At 41.0% G+C, this 21,805-nt stretch overlaps 1 protein-coding gene across 2 annotated transcripts; it reads right to left on the bottom strand.

Moving 5' to 3' along the window:
• Positions 1 to 42: 42 nt before the first annotated feature.
• Positions 43 to 20,964, bottom strand: LOC108608451 (maker449). Of its 2 annotated transcripts, XM_017999829.2 has the most exons (5): positions 20,876 to 20,964; positions 11,378 to 11,412; positions 4,061 to 4,828; positions 2,366 to 2,939; positions 43 to 2,244 (listed from the first exon to the last, which is right to left on the bottom strand). In XM_017999829.2, exons 3-5 carry the CDS (start codon positions 4,730 to 4,732, stop codon positions 191 to 193), a joined length of 3,300 nt encoding a protein of 1,099 aa, XP_017855318.2. In that variant the 5' UTR covers positions 4,733 to 4,828; positions 11,378 to 11,412; positions 20,876 to 20,964; the 3' UTR covers positions 43 to 190. The 2 variants fall into 2 exon arrangements, with proteins under 2 accessions (XP_017855318.2, XP_017855320.2); XM_017999831.2 differs by lacking the exons at positions 4,061 to 4,828; positions 11,378 to 11,412; positions 20,876 to 20,964 and adding an exon at positions 2,994 to 3,106.
• Between the last annotated feature and the right edge of the window lie 841 nt (positions 20,965 to 21,805).

The raw sequence follows: 21,805 nt of genomic DNA, 5'->3' as shown, positions 1-21,805 counted from the left end.
TAATTATGTGAAAATTCTCTAAACATTTTAATACTTTGCCAACTTAAGAACTAAACAAAAAGTACGGAACACATAAAAACACATTTACGCACAATTTAAATTTAAATTCGTTATACAGGCGTATTGGTTGGATATATATGTATGTAGCTAGATGTAAGCATAGTAGGTGTAACTAAGGATCTGTTGTGAACTAAACGAAGGGCGCATCGAAGTAAATCTTACGCTTGCTTGGCAAGGGCTTGGTGCTGAGTCCGGAGCCTTCGATGAATTTCTCAAAGCTGGCCAGATTCTTTTGCATCTGCTTGATTTTGACGGGCTCCGTGCTGGCTCCGAGCTCTTGGTCGTGCTCATCCTCCTGCTGAAACTCTTCGTCCAAGTTATACTCGTCGGCGGCGGTAACCAAGCATTCGTTGCCCTCGCTAATCTCTGCCAGCATGCAGTCGCCTTGTGAGCTCTTGCCCGGCTCCTGGCTGCCTTTGTCGAACTCCGCATCCAGATTATACCAATCGAACTCGGCCTGCAGCGGCAGTGCGTCTGACAGCTGCAGCAGCGACTTGGATATGCTGTTGGAGTTGGGTGTGCTGGGCAAGCTCTTGGGCGTTGTGGGCGTAGTGGGTGAGCTGGGCAAGCTCATGCGCTTGTTAATCTCGGCTAGAATGTTGGGCACATGCTTGCGCTTGTACTGCGACGGCATGGAGTGTGTGTTGCTGGGCAGCTGGAGGCGCAGCGTCTTGGGCGCCATCAGCATATAGTCGGCGGACTGCTTGGGCGCTATGATGGCCGCCACATTGGGTAACTTTGGTATGTCGGCGAAAATCTCTTCGATTTCTTCAGTCTTGTGCGAGGCGGCTGCCGAGCAGGCATCGTCATCGTCGTCATCCTGCGACTCAGCAGCATGCTCCTGCTCCGTGGGCGTGCTCGACTCCGGCGCCTTGTGTACATCGGCGACAATCTGAACGCTGGTGCCGCCCACTTCAGCTATTGAGCAGTAGTCTGGCTCGCTGGTTGTCGTTGTGGACACAGCGCAGTCGCCCTCATCCTCATTGAGCTGCTCCTCCAGCTGCTGCAGCGACTTGCGAAACTTAAGCAGATTTGCAGGCTTGGGAGGCAGTGCTGGCGGCAGCTTGTGCAACGTTTTGCTGTTGGCATCGCTGCCAGCGCCAATTGCAGCTGCAGCCATATCCACATACAAATTGGATGCACGCTCCGAGCCAATGGGCTCGTACTCATTGCTGTAGATGCTTTCATAGTTGAGCAAATCCCCGCTGACGGCAATGGCAACATTGGCTGCCTCCGCCGCTGCCATGGGATGATAGTGTGAGATCAGTTGCTCGCTGTGTGCTTCCTCATCGTCGTGACGCGGCACATGCACCATGCTGTTCTTGGTGGAGAAGTGCACGCGTTTGCGCGCATTGGAGCCACTGCGTCCGCTGAGTGAGCTGCGTCGCGGCAGACTGCTGCTGCTCTGCGACTTGAGTGCCAGCGCTGACTTGGGCGTGGGCGTGATGCTTGTGTTGGGACTACTGCTGTTGGCATGCTCGCGCATAGTTTCCTCCATGGACTGCTGCAGCAGTATTTGATTGACGCACTCCAGCACGGGATTGACAGCGCCCTGTCCATAAGGCTTGACGCTCACTGGCACCGTGCTTAGCTCCTCCTGATCCGAGGCGCTGGCATACCAATCATCTGTGGTGGTTTCATAGATTTGCTTGGGCGACGCCTCTGAGAAGTCGGCGCAGCGTCGCTGCACAATTTTAATAGCACCCTGCGCCATTAGCTGCTGCTCCTGCTCTGGATCTAGCTCATCGAAGTCCTCATCATCCTGTGTGGGCGAAAAGATGCCATCATCCTCCTCCAGCTGCGCAGCCACCGACGAGGCCGTCTTGTTGCTGCTGCTGCGACTGGAGGCGCTGCTATTGCGTCGACGCTGCTGCTGCTCTAGCTCCAGACTGCTGTGCTCCGAGTAGTCGCCATCCTGCAGCGTCGCCTTGACGCCATGCATGCGTTCCATAGCGCGCGAATAGTTATGCAGCTGCTCGTAGCTTGTCTGCGAATCCTCGCGGCTTATGCTGCTGGTGTTCTCCTCGCTCTGCTGCTCCAGCGCGGCATCATCAATGTGCATCGCACGCGAGCGCATGTAATCCCGGAACGTGCCCGCCGTGCGCTTGCTCGTGTAGCGCACACTGCGCCGGGCGCCATAGAACGACGATGAGACAGTGTCATCGCTGGAGGAGCCGTGCTCAGCTGCAATCAAACAGTCAAAAGATTACAATTTGATTAATTCTATTTTTAAATTGTTTATCAGTCAAGCGCCTGAGCGGAAGCTATCTTAATCTGTCTATTGTTATAGGTGATCTCTGCTTACCTTTGGCGCTGACGCCCAACTCCTTGCCACAAGTCTGGGTGGCGCTGGCTCTCAGCTCAATGTCATAGAATTGCTTGCGGCAATTGTTGCATTGCAAAGCCTCGAGCACTAGGCACTCGTCTAGACGCTGCTCGTCGTCGGCGGCAGTGGTCTCCTGGTCGGCCACCATGCCCTCATCCCGCTGCTGATCCATCGCGCGTTTGCGCAGCGCACGATTCTGGCGCAGCAGGCGACAGATTTCCGCATCACGCTCCAGCAGACGCTGGTTCACCGTCTTCATGTCGTTCTTCAGCTTGGACTCGAAGCAGAGCAGCGACTTGACCACACAGGCCAGCTCCTCGGTGCGGCGGCGCTTCTCTTTGGCCAAGTCACGATGCAGCTGCTTGTTCTGCTGATCATAGTTGGAGATCATTTGCAGCAGACGTCGACGTTGCAGACGCTCTGGTGTGGTTGCTGCTGTCGTCGCTGCCGGCGCGCCTGTCGAACTGGAGCCGGAGCTGCTGCGCTGCACTTCGCTGCTGCTGCTGCTGCGGCTACTGCGCGCATTTCTGGATGACTGTGAATTGTCCGAGTGCTGTAAGTTAATAAGAATTAGTTAAGAGTTAGTTAGTCATGCATTTAATTGCACCTTTTGCTGTCCCGGCAATTGAAAAAATGCCCACTTGCCAACCATTTTTTTGGGCAGCTGAACTAGCCTGCGCCAGTTACAAATGACAACTGATTGATAGCGTTGACTCGAGTAGCGTTAGCAGCCTTATCTAAGTTAGCAAAAGTTATCTTGACTAAAGTTGAATGCGCCTGCGCCACAAAGTATGCAGCAAATAATTAAACATTTCCACTCTGCGTTTGTCTCTAGAGCATGTGACAATTGACTGATTTTACTTTAAATAGACGAACTGACAACAAATCAGAAATTGTAATCAATTGATTGCCATATTTTTCAAGAGCATACGCATGTCCAGAGGTTGTCAGTCAATGCTTTGGTTGTATCTTATCATCAGCAGCAGCGACGACGACTTATTGGTGAAATTGGTAAAAGTGAAATATTTATGATGTTGTTGTTTTGTTTGTTGAGGCTATGAAGGCCGTCAACAGCGTCAGTTGCCATCTGCGTGCTATTGACCAACTGCTCTGCAGTCGGACACGTACGTGCAGATACCAATGCAGATGCAAATGCAACGCACGCTATGCGAGGTATGCGACATAGCAATGCAACAATTAGTGCCAAGGTGAGAGAGTACTGTGCCCATTCATCCAAATCGATTCGATTCCAGCAGCGCCACAATGTGTCATCTATCTAAGCAGCTTAAGCTACACCAAGCACTTGACTGATAAGCTACCTCATCAGCCACATGAGCTCTTTGTCTGACTGATAAACAAATTGGTTTTTATTGCTGGCGTAAATTCTAACTTGTGTCTTACTCTTGTTTAATTAGTGAAATGCTACTCTCTACTCTTAAGAGATTAATTCCAGTCATGTGAACAGCAGCATTGGTATCTTTTTAAATCAAAACAAACTAGCTTTGGCTTTATAAGCAGTTGTAGATCAAAAGAACTAAACGGCTCATTTTAAAATGCAGCGTTGCCAGCTGTTAAAAATAACTAGCTCATTAGTCCTATTCATAAATTGGCGCGTAATATTGTTGCTGAGTCTGACTTTTGTTTTATTAATTTAATATTTTGTAGTTTACTTACATGCTCTGCACTTTGCTTTTGGAGTCGTGCGGCAAATCCAAGCTTCTTGTAGGCGGGCGTGTGACCCGCTGCTTGTGTATTGAAGTTCGTCTCCAAGGTGGGCTCGGGCAGCTTTTGGTAATGCTGCAGCGTGGCCGCTTCGGTTACAGTCTTGGAGCGCATATTGGTATCGTTGCTGTTGGAGGAAGTGTTTGATTTGACCTGAACGGCCTCATAGAACTCGCTGTCGCCGTGACTGCGATAACTGCCTTGCAGACAGCTAAAGCTGCCCCAATCCGTTTGTAGATTGCTATACAAGGGACTGCTGCTGTCCGCGCTGGGCTTGTCCTTATCGCCACAGGAGGGAGACTTGCTGCTGCTAACGCCGCCGTTCTGACACTTGAGCGTGTCGTAGCCGCTCAGTAGTTCGCTTTTGATGAACCGCTCGATGAACTGACTGGGCGACTTGGCGCTCAGATTGGCAAAGAACTTGCCGCCAGCTGTATCGCTAAGGCTGCTTGTCGAACGTCGATGCTGTTGTTGTTGCTGCTGCTGCTGCTGCTTGTGACTTTTGTTGTGCGGCAGACTGTTGCTTTTATTTTGGCCACTGCTGTTGTCATCCGTGGATGTGATTGGGTTCGTTGTTGTTTGCGGCAGGCCATAGATCTGGGAGCTGCTCAACAGACTGAACATAATGCCTTGTGGGCCTGAGGGGAATGTGTGTGCGGGACTTCTGCTGGCTGGACACGCTAGGCGTCACACAACGGCAACTTCATGGCTAGGAAAGCGCTGCAATGATCGAAAAAAACCAAAAAATCAGGTGAGTGACAAAGTTGAGCTACAACTAATTTGCTTATCGATCTTGTAATAGACATGCCAGTGTAATTGACTGTTACATATCTAATTCACACACTGACACATTCGAAAGTCAATTAGCTGCATAATAGTATGTCAGTCATTTGATATGTTGCAATCATTTAATTGTCACAGCAATTTGTCATATTTATCGCCTTTTACTCCTCAAAACTTGTGTGACAGTTTATGGAATTTGTAATTTATATTTGTGCACAGCTCGCCTGACAATTGTTATCTACTATAATTATAAATAAGCATACATAATTCGTGTATTTTTATTGTCTGTTGTCATTTAACAAAATTATCAGGTGCGCAACAGCTTTGGCTAATTATATCATTTAGGCTTAGGCTATACATTTTTCAGTCACTGTGTACACACTGTTCAATACAAAAACAAAGCGCAAAGCAAAAGCAAAAACGTGAGACTGAAGCTTTGTCTGCAAAAAGAGAGCGCGACGCTAAAAGAGAGTGGCTGTAAAAAGAGAGCGTGGGCGTCGCTGCAGCTGCTCAGCTTTGCCTTTGCGCTGTACAGTTATTGCGCAAAATGCTTTACTTTATATGGGAATTGCAATTGAGTTAAATTTCTTATTATTTTAATGCTTAACTAGCAAAGGCAAGACATTGATTAACAAAACTCTATATTTATTATAGTATACATATTCAAGGGCAATTTGTATGTCGTAAACAGCTGTGCGCTGTTGGTTTCACTAATTTGTCACTAAAATAAAATCAAAACCCAATATTTTATATTTGCTCAGTTGAGTATTTAATTTTTTGTGCCTTATCATTTTTGTTTGCCTTTGTTGTCGCGTCAACATCAATAATTTATAACAATAGCTCATTTATTTATTAAATGTTGTTAACAAACAAGCCGCATAATTGTTTTCAACGCTGCAGCGCTTTGTTTTATGGGAATTTCTTGCACCTCGTCTCGCTCTTTCGGACCAAAGTGTTGTTTATTGTGTATTTATACGTAGTTGCGGCCCATTGTAAATCGAATTAGAAACCTTGAAATGAACATTTTGTATATTTTGTATAGTATATGGCAGCTTATCGAAGGTTCTTGGCTTTTTATGGCCTCACCACGCACTGTTTGCACAATTTGATTTGTAACAAGTTCAAACATAAGCGTGTGTGCATAGAATTTCAGTTGTAACGTTAACGTAATCTATTGCAGGCATACGTTATTGTTAAGTAATCCTCGGCTGTTGTCATTTCTTGCTGCTACTTTTGGTTTTTCAATCATTTTTATGCGCCTTTGTTTTGGCTTTTGGTTTGCCTCGTTACTTGCGCTTTATGAGCTGTAAAGAGCGGCAATTAAAAAGCGCCTAAGCAAATGCGCAACGAACGCCAACGCAGGCGTCAGCGGCGACGCCAGCAGCGTCGTAGCGCATGCGCAGTCATTCGCTTTTCCTTTTAAACTACTGCGCGCATGTCTGCAGTCAATTAAAACAAAAGGTAATCACGATTACAACAACAACAGTTGTTAAGGCAATGCAGCGAGAAATTTAACAAAAGTAAATCATACACGAAAAACAAAGAAAGTTAGGAAATCAAATGGAAATTAATGTGTGTGCGCGCTTATAACTGAAATTGATACGCAACTGAACAGTAAAGTAAAATAAATTAATAATAAAATATTCTACAAGTATACAGTTTCCAACTGCCCATATACGATCTCGTTGTAAAGATAACAAGCAACTTTTCTTAATGTTGCTTAAGCCCAAAACAAGGCAAATTGATTATACATTGGCTATAAGATTTCCATATGCTAACATGTATTGGTTTGGGAACTGGCAATCATTTGTTATGGCGGCTATAAGCAAACGTTTATTCAGTTTAGGCGCTCAATTATCGCATTCTACAATCGCTGGCTGTCCATAGTATACAGTGGGCCATCTAATCATTTGTCTAACTAGAAATGCCCATATTTGTGCATAGGCAATATTTATGCCACAATAATCTGGCAATACAGATAGAACAAGATTTATTATGAATCTAAACGCCGACTGACAGACAAGTTAAGCGGCCAAACTAAACAAATTGTCTTAATTGGCCAAGACGAATGAGTTGGCCATACCTTTTTAGGCTGAAATGAAAATGTTGCTGCCGCCGCTGGCGACGACAAAATGTTGCACGCTCTAATCAAATTTTGTGGAAAAACTAACATGTGTATGCTTTGTATATATTAAAGTCTCGTTAAAGCCACAAATCTGTTGGATTTACTAAAATAAACAGTGCTGCAGCCACGCCCGCAACGCCCACACTACCTGTAGACTGCGACTCAAGTGCGCACTAAGCCCAAACATTTGTTCAAGATTAGCTTTGGTGGGTTAGCCGTGCAACAGGTAGACAGCGCTCTCGTGTAATCCTCGACCACCTACAAGCGTGTGCTCTGGACTGACTCCAGCTGCGCTCTGATAAAAAGTGAAAGGCTAATGCATGCGGGTGCTGCGAATTGTAGGCGTAGGATATGCACACGGCTGTGGACTGCTTATTGTCACCAAGCGGGACGTGCCAAGGCTTGACAGCTTGGTCTAAGCTGCTCCATAGGGGGGCATGCTACAGTTTACTCGACCAATATCGCTCACACTGGGTGGCGTCGCTCTCTCGCTCTCGCTCTCACTCGCTTAACGCTCACGTATCGACAACAGGCTTAAAAATTCCTTCATTAGATGTAGGCCATTGCCTGTGTTCTTTGTTCTACAGTATGCATGTGTGTGTGTGTGTGTGTCTATAGGGGCGCAAAAAATATTTGAAACTGAAGAACAAAGGCGGCGTACATTGCATAAAGAAATAACTCATGATAACGAAAACCTTTGCAACTACCTGAGTCTGCTCAAATCTTTGCCTTTGATTACTGGGAAATGCACACACACACACACGCACACACACTTAGGGAAACAGGTAGCTCTAGCTAGCTCCAGTCAAATTTCAAGGTTTGACACTTTGTTGTCTTGGGCATTAATTAGTGACCCATTGAGCAGACGCAGCAGCAATCGCTGAATGAAGTTCTAGTCACAGCTAAAAATGTAAATGAGACAAGCTACAATCAATGCTCGGAAACGCTAATGACGTTAAATTCAATAGCCAAGCGAACAAAAGAAAAGTTAAACAAAAAAAAGTAACACACGGCATAGCTAGAAAATATAAAAAATCAACATACGAAATGTTCTCAAAAAAGTGTTGCAATGCAACGGTAAATGCTTTGGGATGAAAATAGGTCAAGCGTAGCAATTAAATTGTCAGCTCAAGCTCACTCATCGATCTTGGAAAACTCAAGAAAATGCGCTGACAAATTGTCAGCGGCTTTGGCTTTGGGCTGACCCGATTTTTTTGGAGCAAACTGTAAGCTGCAGCACCCAAAGTGACAACAAAGCTGAAAAAATATTATTTATAGTCTGTCTGTTTGAAACAAAAGAATATTTCTTAGACCCTTGCATAACGGTTTATTGCCCCGAGCCCTAGACAGACCGCTGAGTTTTGTACGAACTACATAACTCATATAATGCTCTCTAGCTGGGAAAACTCATAAAAACTCTCAAGTGGGCTCTTTCACTTGAACCAACTCAATAATTTTTTTTTACACTTGACACGTGCAGCGCGCGATGCGAATCGATCTGCAAAAGCGGCAACAACAGCAAACTTGCTGCTATTGACAAACTGACAGCGTGTGATTGACTGACTGACTGGCTGGCTGGCAAAGTGTGAATGCGTTTTGGAACTACCTGTCACATAGACTTGGCCCACGCCGGCAAACGCTATTCAAATCACACAGCCAAATACTTTCATTCAAGCCGCAAGAGTTAGAGAGACAGAGCGACTTGTGTGAATGTGAATTTCCTGCGTGATTGATTAGCCCAAGTTAAGCGACTCTTGACGCGTGTTAAATGTTACACTCACACACAAAAGTATACAACTTCCGCATGGCCTGCGATATTGCATTGAATAATAGTTGTATAGCTTCTAAGTGATAGTGAAGAAAATATATTATTTAAAAGAAAATTTCCTAGAATTTATTTATGTATTTAAAGAAAGAAAGAAGTGAAGTACTAAAGATATTCCAAGCACGACTTGTAGCCACTATAAATAATATTATATGCTAGAAATATGATATTACTTAGAAAAAGAAATGAACATTAACAAACTTATTATTAAATTCTTTATGCTTTGCTTTATTGACTGCCTGCTTTTTAACTTTTTATATTCATATTTGAATTCATTTTTAATGCAAATGTCATAAACAAATCATAGGCTGCTGTTTAGCTATGCAAAACTTTCTGTTTTCTCTCAATAAATAGTGTAGGCGTTTGTTGAACGTATTTTAAAATATATTTGCTTAATTTTGTGCCCATTTGCCAGCTAAATTTGTTCTTTGTCACATTCTCTCTGCCCAATTAGCTTAAATAGTTTCCCAAATTGAATCTTTGCGCTTTCTTATGCCCAATGAGGGCAGGAAAAACGAAAGTCCAAATGCACTGTGGCGTTGAAAATTTCACCAATTTTGTTTAGCGTAAATTTTACGATCTGTTAGCTGCACTAAAACTATACGAAACTTGAAGAAAACACGCTATAAAAAAAAAAAAAAACACAAGCACTGAAGAAAAAAAAACTTAAAATGCAAATAACGACGGCGAATTCACTGGGGAGAGAGAGAGCGGGAGCGCCAGCGAGAGATTTCGCTGGGTAACAATTTTTTAATAGCAAGCAAATTAATGATTATCAAACATGCAAATTAAATTTACAAATTAAACAAAGCAACAGCAGCAGCAAAAAACTTAAAAAACAAAAGCAAAGCAAAAAAAAAAACTTAAAATGCCCGGCAGACATCAAATGCGTAAACTTGATCTACAACATTTTTCAAGTCTGTGCCTGCTGACCAACTAATTGTAAAATTCGTACGTCGTACCGTCGTACGTCTTCTGCTTTAGTTGTAGTATAGCTCTATCTATGTTGAGAGCCAGGTACGTTGACCTCCTAATTAAATTAAATCCAAGAACGCTGCAGAACCAGCAAAATAACAACGGGTATTATACTATGCGCATTTTTTTGGATTCTACCCTTCTTCTAATCCAATTATAGAGCATTGCGAAAGTCAAAGCAAAGGCCGGCAGAGCACCGAAGCTGAAGTCGAGACGTAACTGCAAAATCAAAGTACAGCTAACAATGAGCACTAAATATTTGAACTCGGTGTCATGAACACTATTTTTGCTTTTTATTTTGGTAAATCCTATTACGAAAGCGGCTAAAAATGAATGCCAACATGTTTTGTTAGGCAGCGCGAAAGAGAGAGAGAGAGAGTGAGCGGCCGCTAAAGTGTATAAAGTAGTTGAGTGCGTTTGTATAAAGCGCTAGATATGAAATATTTGAATGTAACGACAAGTGCTTTTAAATTAATCATAATTATCATTATAGCAGACCCTTTCTGTAGCTTAGTTTACAAAAGAAAGTGTATAAAGTAGTTGAGTGCGTTTATATAAAGCGCTAGCTAAATCTAAAATCAGGCAAAGTAAGTGACTTTAAATTACTCATAGATAATTTTAGCTGAATCTTTCTTGAGCTCAGTTAACAAAAACTTCTTTGTGTCTGGGAGTGAGCCATAAAGTGTATATAGTAGCCGAGTGCGTATATATTAAGCGCTAGCTAAAGCTAAAGTAAGTTACTTTAAATGAATCATAGATAATTGTAGCTGTTAATCTCTTGACCTCAGTTCTTTGCATCGAGCGTGAGCCATAAAGTGTATATAGTAGTCGGTTGCGCAAGCTAAAGCTTACAAGTAATTTTAATTGAATGGCAGCAAACCCTGAGGCCAACTTAAAACTTCTTTGTGTATGCAGCAAGCAGTATAAAGTGTATTGACTAGTCGAATGCGCTTAATTGCAGCTGCTAGAGTTTTGATTAAAGTAAATTGCACTTATTTACAGCTGACTTTAGATGAATCAGAGATTAAGTGTAGCCAGAGAGCTGAGAGTTGACCTCTCAGCCTGACATCATCATTAAGCGCTGCCCACACAGTAGGCGAAGTGTGTTGAACCCAACGGGCGGGCCTTACGTAAGCCCAGAGTTTAAACAACACACAAAAGACGCTAAACAGAACGATTAGCAAACCGGTCGAATTAAGTTTTGCATTAGGCGTCTATTCAATGCTCCAATATAGCAAAAAGCAAAAATCGAACTATCTAAATGTAAAATTCATGCAGATTGCCGCTTTGACAGCCAAGCCCCCTTTCTCCGCTTGAGGCGGCTGTGGTAACAACTAATTTGGCTAAACATTGCAATTTGTGTAATTTCTGCGCTGTGCGGCTTGGCAAATTCTTAGTCAGTCAGCCCAGTCAGTGTTTATACAATGCCGTCATATATATTTGATTGTGAAATAAACATGTTAACGTCATAATTGCAAAAGCTGGCGAGGCAAGTTAAGAACTTGTTTGACACACAATTGTGGCGCCTGTGGATACCGTTGGTCATGGCCATGTCGCTTACCTTCAAACGAGTAGCTTCCTGAGCGAGAGACAGAGCTGCAATTAAAAGTGAAAAATCATAAACATTAGCAATGTCAAGATAACATCCTTTAATGCACTTGCCAACGGTTTGGCCTAACTGTAAACTGCAGTTAATTAAAGCACAGAGCAATGGCAATAGCAATAGCAATAAATAAATATATATATATGTGAGCAACTAAAGCTGTTAATTAGACAAGCGGGAAGCCTTGTCAAAGCGCAAGCCCTGGCGCAGTCTCAGCTTACAACTTGAAGCGGAAGCCAAGCAGCCCAGACAGCCAGACAGCCAGACCAGTCGACCCTAATTTCCTATTTAAATATTGTCGTCGTCGCCCAAGCTGCACTCAGCTAACCCAATGACTGGCTCATCATCATGCCATAGCCATGCCAAGTGTTTAAGCAAATACAAATAGAACTTCCTTCTGACTAGGAGCGGCGCTTTTCCATTCTAAGCCAGCCATTCATACTTATGCTGTGGAATGTTAAGTTCTTGGCCATTAAATAACACAGAGACAGCTAAATAAACTAAGCCAAGTTTTCTAACCATTGTTATGCTAACTGTGTGAGATTCTTGCTGTGGGAAAACAAAATGAATGAATGCGCTGCTGCCAACTTGAACTTGTTTCAATGAAATTTAAATTACACAATAACAAGAAATTCTTAACAAAAAGTGCTGAGCCAAGCGCTTTCGAACTGTCAATAAAACAAAAAGCGACACGAGACGAGACTAAAAATTAATTTTGGCATAAACCAAATGCATATTTATGAAATGCATTAAAACATGTTGTAAATAATTTAAGACTGCAGCCAAAACAAGTTTTTATTGAAACAAAAAACAGCTGTACACATGTATATCGATTGCAATAATAAAACAACAATTTAAGCAAAAGTTCAGGGCTATTATACTCGACTAGCTTCAGCAGAAATTCCATTGAAAGTTAAAGAATTTTTTTGCCAGGCTCTATAAATAGTCTGCTTTTGTTGTAACTGGGTTAAGAGTGTCGAACAAAAGGGTATGAAAGCGGCTTTTTATAAAGGTAAGTCTAGAGTTCAAGCAACTCGAGTAGAAGCAGAAGTAGCTGCAAGTTTGCTTAATTTGTTGTAAGCAAACTATAGCTTGTTTATATATTTAATTTCGCTTTAAGTGTTGCTGCTATTTAGTTGTCAACTCAATTGTTAGGCATGAAAGATTTTCTAAATGATTTCCAGCGAACTCAGTTTTCTGCGTAGCTTTGTCTTTATTTTAGCCCCCAGGTTGCGAGCCCAGTTTACTTGCCATGCGGGCTCATTTGTATTTCCGCAAAATAGTTTTCAACTTAATGTGCTTTTTATCTAAACAATTTGGCATGCATGTTACGCTGTTCCCAAGGTCTGAACTCAAACAACAAGCTGCGACTTGAGAACAGGGCGCAAAAAATTAAATTGTTATCTATGCAGCAGCAACTTGTCGACCAAGCAGCCATTTCAAATAGACAGTGTTTAATTGAAAATACCAAAAGATAAATGCGCACGCTGTGTGGTACCCCCAACCCCGCCCCGCCCATTTGTTTTGTTGCAGAGAACTGGAAGCGTTGGCGTTGGCTCAGACAAAAGCCTGAGATCTTAACTGGGCAATATGCAAGCGAGCTGCAGACTCATAACTGATTAATAGCGCAAGCTTAAACGAAATGAAATGAAAGCGAATGTTTTAAATTATCGCATTAAAACGCAGACAGATCGACAGACAGACAGTCAGACGGACAACGTGTTGTGTTATGGCGTGGCCCAAACGAAAGGGGCCCAACCTCAGCTCTCTGCGTTGCTTATCGCATCGACAACAATTCTTTACACTTGAGAAGCGCAGAGAGACGTCGCGACTGCACGATGATGTAAACGAAATTCAAATTTATGTTAATATCAAAGAAATAACAGTCAGATTTAAAAACGTGTGTTAAACAAATGTTGCGATGTACAGAAATATCAAAAGTGAAAGTTTTCACTTTTGTTTAAGCGCCTTTTGTTTAAAGAAAATACATTGCTGTTGATTTTTACTAAACGGCCGCCAGCTAATTAACTGTATGATGAACTGCGTGTGTAATGAGCATATAAATAAATAAAAAGTTTAATAAATTATTCGAGAGCGTGTAGAACGCTCGAATCGATTAAAGCTCATTGTCGCTAGTTAACACATTCTATGGCATGCAGGCCTAATTGACTTGCTATCGCTTAGAAAATTGTTTGCTTAGAAAGTGCTGACAGACTGTGGGGGGGGGGGTCTCAATTCTAAAATTTAAGTTGAAAACACAGCAGCGTGCTCAACTTTGAAATACCGACAATGCGACGACGCATTATCGAATATCAAAGGCACAACAATTGCTGTTGGGCTTAGAACTTTGCCGACTATAAACAAAGACGTCATTGAAAATTTACATAAATTATTTGAATATCTGGAGACTTATGTAAGCGCAGCATAAGCCAAACAAATAATGCAGTCCAAGCTACACACGCAGCTGCTGTGGGCCACTGTCTGGACAACTTTGGCAGCTGCTGCGCCGCTGAGTCATCGACTCTGTGGCTTGTGACATTTTTTTTTGGGCTTGAGCGTAAAAAGTTTTGACATTTGCATAGCAACAAAAACATGGCTGACAATGAAAAATTAATGAACTGCAAGTACAGCTAATGCTCCAAAAACTAAACGTAGCTGCTGCTTTGGACTTTGCACGTGTGTCTCGGCCCACTTATGTAGGCTTGAGGCGAACGCCAGTCGCTGTTTGTGCCTCAACCAAAGTGCATATGACTCAGCGCAGCAACTCGAGCTTAGGCTGGCTGGGTGGGGGGCACAACTCTAGACAAACAGCATAAGAATTATTTGTGCTTGACTTTTGTTGTTGTTGCCACCAAATAAGGCAACGCGCTGTCGTCCATAGCAGCAAGAAATTAATGGAGTTGCAAGTAAACACACACACAAACACACACACACACATATATTAACTATTATTGTTATGCTTTTGGGCTTGGTCACATGTCATTAGAACCGGAAAAGGTTCTTTAAATAGCAAAGCTAACGGACTTGCAACGCTTGCAGCAGCGCCCCGCTAGCTTACTAATGATTGTTGTTAATAATTAACTTAGCGCTGAAGTTTAAACTTTCGTGCGACTGCAACTCAATCCTTAAATTCAGCATTGCAGTTTATTTTGTTGTGCCTCGTTTTGGGCATAAGCATTAAAGTGCCTTACAAGGAAGGCAACTTCATTAGCTTTAGTTGCTGTTGCTGTCTCATTCGCACACATGTTTATCGCAATTAATCAGCAAAGAGCCCAAGAGACGTGTCTTTAAGAGTTTGTGCGTCCGTCCGTGCGTCTGCGTCTGCGTCTTGCAATTCATTAAGTGCTACAACAATCGTCGCAATTTATTTTATTTTTGGTAACAGGAAACTGCAAAATGCAAGAGCACGAACTGAATTCGACGCTGCTGCTTTTATTGTAATTGCTGCCCAGACAGCGCCAATAAATATATATAAAAATCATAATAAATAAGAAACGAAATAAAACCAACAAAAATATCACCTAATTAGGCAGACAGTTCACTGCCTGGCTGGATAAATAAACCAGTTTGGCCCAAAATAAATGCCAACAGGATGCGTCGATTCAGAGAGAACAACTAATTGAAAACTGAAAGTCTATAGGCAGACTATAGCCAAGTCATGCGTAGATCTTTAGCCATGCGCTTCGACTCTCAGCAAATTGCACAATTTTGTGACTCGACACAATTCTCAGACATATGTGCAAAGTGTGAGCGCAGTCATAATTATTGTTTTATTGTCAAGTAAAATACCCACGCTTTCCAGCAGCTATTAAGAAACTCAGCCAAAGGGTTTACGAGCGAAGCCAACAAAAAACTGCATAACTTAACATTTGTTGCTGTTCAGTTATATAGCATATATAGCATATAGCAGAGATGTCGGGGTTGACGACATTAAACTGAGCAAACAGCTTTTCGTTGCCTGTTAATTAACAACACCAAAACGTTAAAGTAAATAAAACTGAACATAAGTAGGCATTATAGCAGAAGAGGAACGTGCGAGCGTGACTCGTTTTTCTTATAACTAGAACAAGTGCAAAGGGCAGAGCTGTCGAGCACAAAGGGGGGCTGAGACTTTCTAGAAGAAAGTGATAAGATAACGAGAATATATTGCAAAGCAATTTTATAATAAAAAGCAAAATAAATTGAGCAATTATTAAGCGACTATTAAGCAACTATTAAGCCTATAGCATTATAGTACTATATGTTTTAAAGTCTGCGCTTGTGCTCATATTTTTCTCTATCTTTTGTTTCAGCGAACACTGCGCCTATTTTGAAGCAACTGTAAAAACATGATAAACAAAATCAAGCGTCATTATTCATTTGCTGCATTAGTCAGCCGAGTGTCCAAAGCTATTTAGTTACAGCTGCATAGCTAACTGACTGACTGGCTGACTACGCCACTGTTTTGTCATTCGCTGGTGTGATCAATGCGGTTGGTCGTCGTCGTCGTGCCCCCAATTTGCTCCTGTCAAGCGTCTGTCGCTTAGAATTGAGCTGAGCTGAGCTCATTAGAAAAAAGTGCCGCGTGCCGCGTGGCCAGCAACATGGTCTACGACCTGTAGTCGCTTCATAGTCATAGCCGGGTCCGCGTGCTCTGGTAATTAGACGCGCTTTCTGCAGCTGCAGCCGCTCGACGAAAGTTTGAAGTTGAAGGCGACTCAGCGACTCTCTCACGTTTCAGTTTCGGTGAGCTAGCATTTTATCTATATTTGTTTTTGTTTTTAGAATTATATGTCTGTCGATCTGATCTCTGCGTCATTTGTCGTTCACTTTCAGTCTGTGTGAAGCTGTAGCCGGAGCTGAGCGAGCAAATAAATTTCACCACTTTCATTCTTGCCTGTCAATTTGTATTTTATTGCCTGCCTGGTCTGCTCATTGTCGTCGTCGTCATCTCATCATTGCTTGCATTGTCTATTCGACGTTTGATTAGCAACGTGAGTCTGGGAAGTGGCACATGTTGTTGCTGTTGCTGTTGCTGTTGTTTATGTTGCTGCTGCCCAGCAGCAACACTTCATGTTCATCTTGGGTTCAAGCCGTAATGCCTTTGAGCAGGTTCCGCTTTGGCATTGTTTTTATTTACCCAAAAATATTTGTAGCATTGCAGCACGAACTGATTTTTTATTTTTAGTTTTATATGTATTTGTGTATTTCATGGCACGATATTGCGCTTAAGAACTACAAGCCAAACAAATCGTGCGAAGCTGACCCAATTGTATATATACAAGCTATATGCACGTGTGTGTGTGCTCGTGTGTGTGTGGCATGTAAATCAGACAAACTTTTTGACAAAAAACAAAGCTACAAGCAATCAAATTAAACATTTACAAAACGTAGCGCAAGCCAAGTCCAAAGCTGCGGCTATAACGAATGCTAAATGCTCTACACATTCGCTTATTTTATTTTATTTAATTATATTTTCTTATCAATATAATTGCTGCTTTGAAATTGAAATTTTTATGTTGCAAAGTTCTAAAGTCAGTCGCTAATTAACTGCTAAAATATTTTATTGATACGCTATAGTGATAAAGTTATAAACATATAAAAAATAATATATGAAAGCAGTAAAAAATCAGCAGAAATTCTGTGCTATAAATATTATTTTTATTTAGCATATATAACAAAATAGTATACATTATTATTATTTATTTTTGCTATAACTTAAACATCTGCTCAAGCTCACATGCTGTTTTGCTTTTTGTTAGTGCACAAGCCAAATTCACAGCTTAAAAGTTGTGAACTTATTTTTTTATAAGTGCACTCACGAGTGCACTCATTTACATAACCTCAAACTCGCTCTCGCTCTCGCTCTGTTATGGAAACCAGGTCAAGCAATTGTCGTCGCCCTGCATTCCCTTTGAGCTTGAGCTTGGACGCTACAATTAAATGGCGTTTATGATGGCACTTAATCTTTAGCTGCCCAAAAAAAGAAAAAAAAACCCAAACATTGGCCACTATTTCCGCAGCTAGAGCCAATTTTGTTGCTTGGCTTAGCGGCGGCGGCGGCGTAGGGGGCGTATGCGTATTGCAAGCGCAGTTTGTTGTGTGAGCTTGGCTTGGTTATTATTTTGTGATTATGCGAGCGTCGCTTTCCGTTTGCAACATTGTGAGACCACAGAAATGAGTTTAAAGTTGAGGCCGTTATTATTTCGTTTAATTTTGTGTGTTTTTATTGGAGCAGCATTTCCTTTTGCTTATGACAAAGTGATATAATATGCAAGCCAACTGTAGCGCTAACGGCTTAGACATGTGTTGACCCAATTAGTAAGCAGCTAAGACTGGCGTTAAATCCAATTAGTTACAGCGCATTGCAGCCAGAATGCATTACTGGCTGCCTTGACTTTGGCTTTTGTGCTATTCTTAAGGCCTGACCTCTAAGCCAACAGCAGCATTTCCATTTTTGATCCATTAAGTGGCAATACAAATCAAGACATTTTAGTGACTAATTGTTCCGAAAACCAGTAGCAGCCACAGCTGGCCCTGAGTACGAAGCATGAAATTGTATTACTTTTTGACTTTATATCGCTGCGTTCGCGTTCGATTGCCGCTTCCGCAGCACACAAACTACAGTTCATATATAAAAACAAGTGGACAGGTTAAAGTTGGGCGCCACCAACTTTTTCCATTTTTTACAAAAATGTCAAAGTGTATAAAAATACGTGCTCTGTTATTCGAATACATGAGTATTATAACACCCATGTGGATCGACCAATTTGGCATAATGAACTCGCCGCACAGCTGCTGAAGAAATAAGTTTAAACGCTAAAGCTGAAATTTGTAACGCTTTAGTGATGCTACATGCTACATTTTCAGCTTGATTAATGTTTTCAATATGAAAATAGAGCGTTGGACTTTCGAAAAAGTTCTATTTTGCCATCACTAATTACAAGAGAGACGCCCACACGACTTCATCAGTTTGACAGCTTCGAGTGCAGCTTGTGAAGTGGCTATTAATGATTTCAAATTGTACATTGTTTAAATAACTAATATATTAATAAACATTTTTTTGTTTGTCTTTGCTCTCAAGCAGCCTCAAGCCTCAAGCGTTTTAGCTTTGCTATTTTTGGTTTCAAGTTAAGTTCTTAAAAAAAATAAATTTTCATGTACGCACAGCATTTTCTTGGCTTTGAATTTTTGACTATATTTGCAAATATGTTAAATTAACGTCACAACAATTCAAATTGTTGTTAACTAGGTCAAAGTTTAACCTCGCCATGGGCTAAGCGAAATGCCACATAAAATAAATAAATAACATATAAACAAAAGCAGACAGCCAGCAGCAAATACAATTTATTTTATTGTTCAATTGCACAAAAAGACACAACAAACTGGCAAATGTCTAAATGATTAATTAAGTCGATGAGCCAAAGCTACAAATTGCTAAGCAATGACAATTAATTGTGGTCTAAGTCTGCAGCTGCTGCGGGCGCTGTCAAGGACGAATTCGCAGCTAGAATAAGTAATTTAAATAGTAACTAATAATAGGCCAAGTTTAAATATTGTATAAGCAAACTAAGTTTGGTTTCAAATAATTCTAAACTTTGTTGCATTGTTATTGAATTTAGCTAGAGTAACTAACTTGCATATATAAATTATAAATAAGCAAATTAATAATTAACTATAGTTTGATTGGCATTGAATACATTAAAAATTCTTTCACTATATTCTAAATATAAACTAAACTTTTGTTGCATTGCTTTTGAATTTAGTTATAAATAAACATATAAATTATAATTAAGCAAATTGCTAATATGGCAAGTTTAAATATTGAATTGGCATTGAATACTTTTAAGAATTCTTATTCTATATTTTAAATATAAACTAAATTTGAATTTATTTTTATTTTTTAAATATGCCATTAATCAAAACTTGCACTAATATTGTTTGCAATTGTATTTTACTTATTGAAGGCGCGCCTAACTAAACAATGCAAATAATTAAGTGCTATATATAGCATTAGTTACTGCTATGTGCTGGTCAAAAGTCGTTGCTTGTTCTTTAGTTAATTATAAACATAAATATTTTGTTACCGCTATGATCTTTGACATGACAGCCTGTGCGCTATGATTGAACGCTGTGGCTTTAGTATTAAAATGTGTATATGTGTGTGTAGCTGTGTGTGTGTGTGTGTGTCTGGCATGCCTTTGTGGGTTTGGCTTTAATGAAAGTTGCTCGCTTGGCTTGTGACTTGGCATGACCCTGGGTAACAAAAGCAAATAAATAAGCAACATTTTCAGGAATTGTAGTACCAAAAGCTTTAGCTGCGGTTTTCGTATTTATATACACAAATCTTGCGCGCATGTACATTATATATATGTATATATGTAATGCATGCACAGTCGACGTAATTCTACCTACACTGGATAATGCTGTTGGGTCTGCAAAGGAAACCGAAACGCAAAAATTTTGCATGCACAAAGGCAAACCCAAGCACGAAATGCATGAATGAATAACTAAAGAGCCCGAAAAAAAAATGAAAAAAAGACTCTACGGATTCTCACAAAGCACAGAAATCATCTGGCTTAAGTCCCAGTTCCAGTTGTTGTTGTTGCATGTGGCAGGTGTTGAGCGGCTGTTGCGGCAGCTTCTCATTTATATATGTGAATTCTTTTTTGCATTTCTTCAAGCTTATCTCGCTTATCTGACTCGCACGTTTGTATCTAAAGCAGCGTAGATAACAATAAAAAACACAAAACCAAAAAATGATAAAAATTTACAATTGTGAACTGAATTTTTGAAGTGCCTGCCAGTGGCTGCTGCTGTGCAAATAGTTTGCGTACCTTGATATAAACTTGGCTATATATAAAGTCGGTATGAGTTTGCTCAAGTGTTCTCTATAGACGGGCTCAATATTTTTGGTTATGCGCTTTGTTTTAGGCTCTTTTGCTTTGCAAGTGCTTTATCAGTTCTTTGCGCAGGCAACAGCAACAACAACAACAACAGCAACAACAACGTACTGGCTTCTGTTGCGCCTCCTTTTGCAGATGCTGGTAACGTCTCTGGGGCCGGCAACTTCACAGTTTGCTCACAGATTCGTTTCGGCGGCCCTTACCAACTTTTCTGCTCTTTGCCAGTTTTCTTCTCATTGCTGTTGTTGTTGTTTTGGCTGCTGCTGAGTTCTGTTTGGCGCATGCGCCGCCTGTTTTGTTGGCTCAAACTGGTTTTAACAGTTTTCATGTTGTTGTTGGCTTGCCAGCATATATATACGATATTATATATATACTAGCTAGACATATGTATGCGAATATTGGCGTTGCAACCACCAAACTTTGCAACAACAGCAATCACAACAACAGCAACATTAGAACAAGCAACATTCGTAACTAACTTCAAGTTGCTATGCTTAGTTTGTTTGTTTTGCTTATCAACTGCCTTTCACCATTTGTTTGTTATTATTTTTATCAAAATTTATTTACGCACCTTTTGCAGACGCAATGTCTTGTTTAAATATTTTGCCTTTTTTTTAATAATTTTTTATTGTACACTACACTTTTGTTATTAAACACAATTGCATTATTAGTTTGCTTTTTTTTTGTAACTTGTTTTTGCCTTAATTTGCAATCAATTATGCTTTTATTTAATTTTATTTATTTACTCTTTTCCGTATTGCCAATTAAATTTGCAAATCGCGTACGAAAATATCAAAAAATTTCACCTTACAACGTGTGTTGTGTTTTGTTTTTTTTTTTTTTGCTTTATATACAAATAATGTTCACACAAAAAACCAAAAACCGTACAAAGTAACGTCTTCCCTCAAAAAAAGTAAAACGCGCCGTACGACGGCAACAAACTGAGAAATTCGTTTCCGTTGCGCGATTTGCAACCAACTCGGCCAGCAGTCGTTCAAGAACTGAGCTGAACCCTCAGCGACTTGGAAAACCAACTGCAAGACCCAACAAGAGACCGGACACAAAGCAACAGCAACAACAGCAACAACAACAAAAAGAAAGCAGCAACAACAACTGGCAAGACGGCAACCTGGCAACCAGTCGACAACGTTGTCGTCATTGTCATCGTCATCGTTGTGGATCGTACGCTCTCTCTCTCCAGGTCGCTCACGTGGCCTCTTTGCCGCTTTGTTGTCTCTCACCTGTGCTCACGTGCGCTCAGCTGATTGTTATGACTTACGTTCCACACGCTGTGGAACGCGTCTACAATACCGTTGAGTAATTTTGTACATTTATGAAATTAATAATGAAAACTGTTAGGGCTTAGTAATAAAAATTAAAACTGTATTAACACAAAAAGTTTTATAATTTTAATAGCAACGATCGGCTGATTTATACTTTTGTCTAGTCATAAAATATATTTAGACTTGAGAATAAGTATTTTATACTTTCATGTTAAAAC

This window comes from Drosophila busckii, chromosome 2L (genome assembly GCF_011750605.1).
Source record: "Drosophila busckii strain San Diego stock center, stock number 13000-0081.31 chromosome 2L, ASM1175060v1, whole genome shotgun sequence".
Lineage (NCBI taxonomy): Eukaryota > Metazoa > Arthropoda > Insecta > Diptera > Drosophilidae > Drosophila > Drosophila busckii.
This window is presented reverse-complemented; position numbering and strand designations above follow the sequence as displayed.

Coding starts and splice junctions, on each gene's coding strand:
- LOC108608451 (XM_017999829.2), bottom strand. CDS start 4,732: ATGTTCAGTCTGTTGAGCAGCTCCCAGATCTATGGCCTGCCGCAAACA. Junction 2,940..4,060: donor AAAAGCAAAGTGCAGAGCAT/GTAAGTAAACTA, acceptor ATTAACTTACAG/CACTCGGACAATTCACAGTC. Junction 2,245..2,365: donor GTTGGGCGTCAGCGCCAAAG/GTAAGCAGAGAT, acceptor GTTTGATTGCAG/CTGAGCACGGCTCCTCCAGC.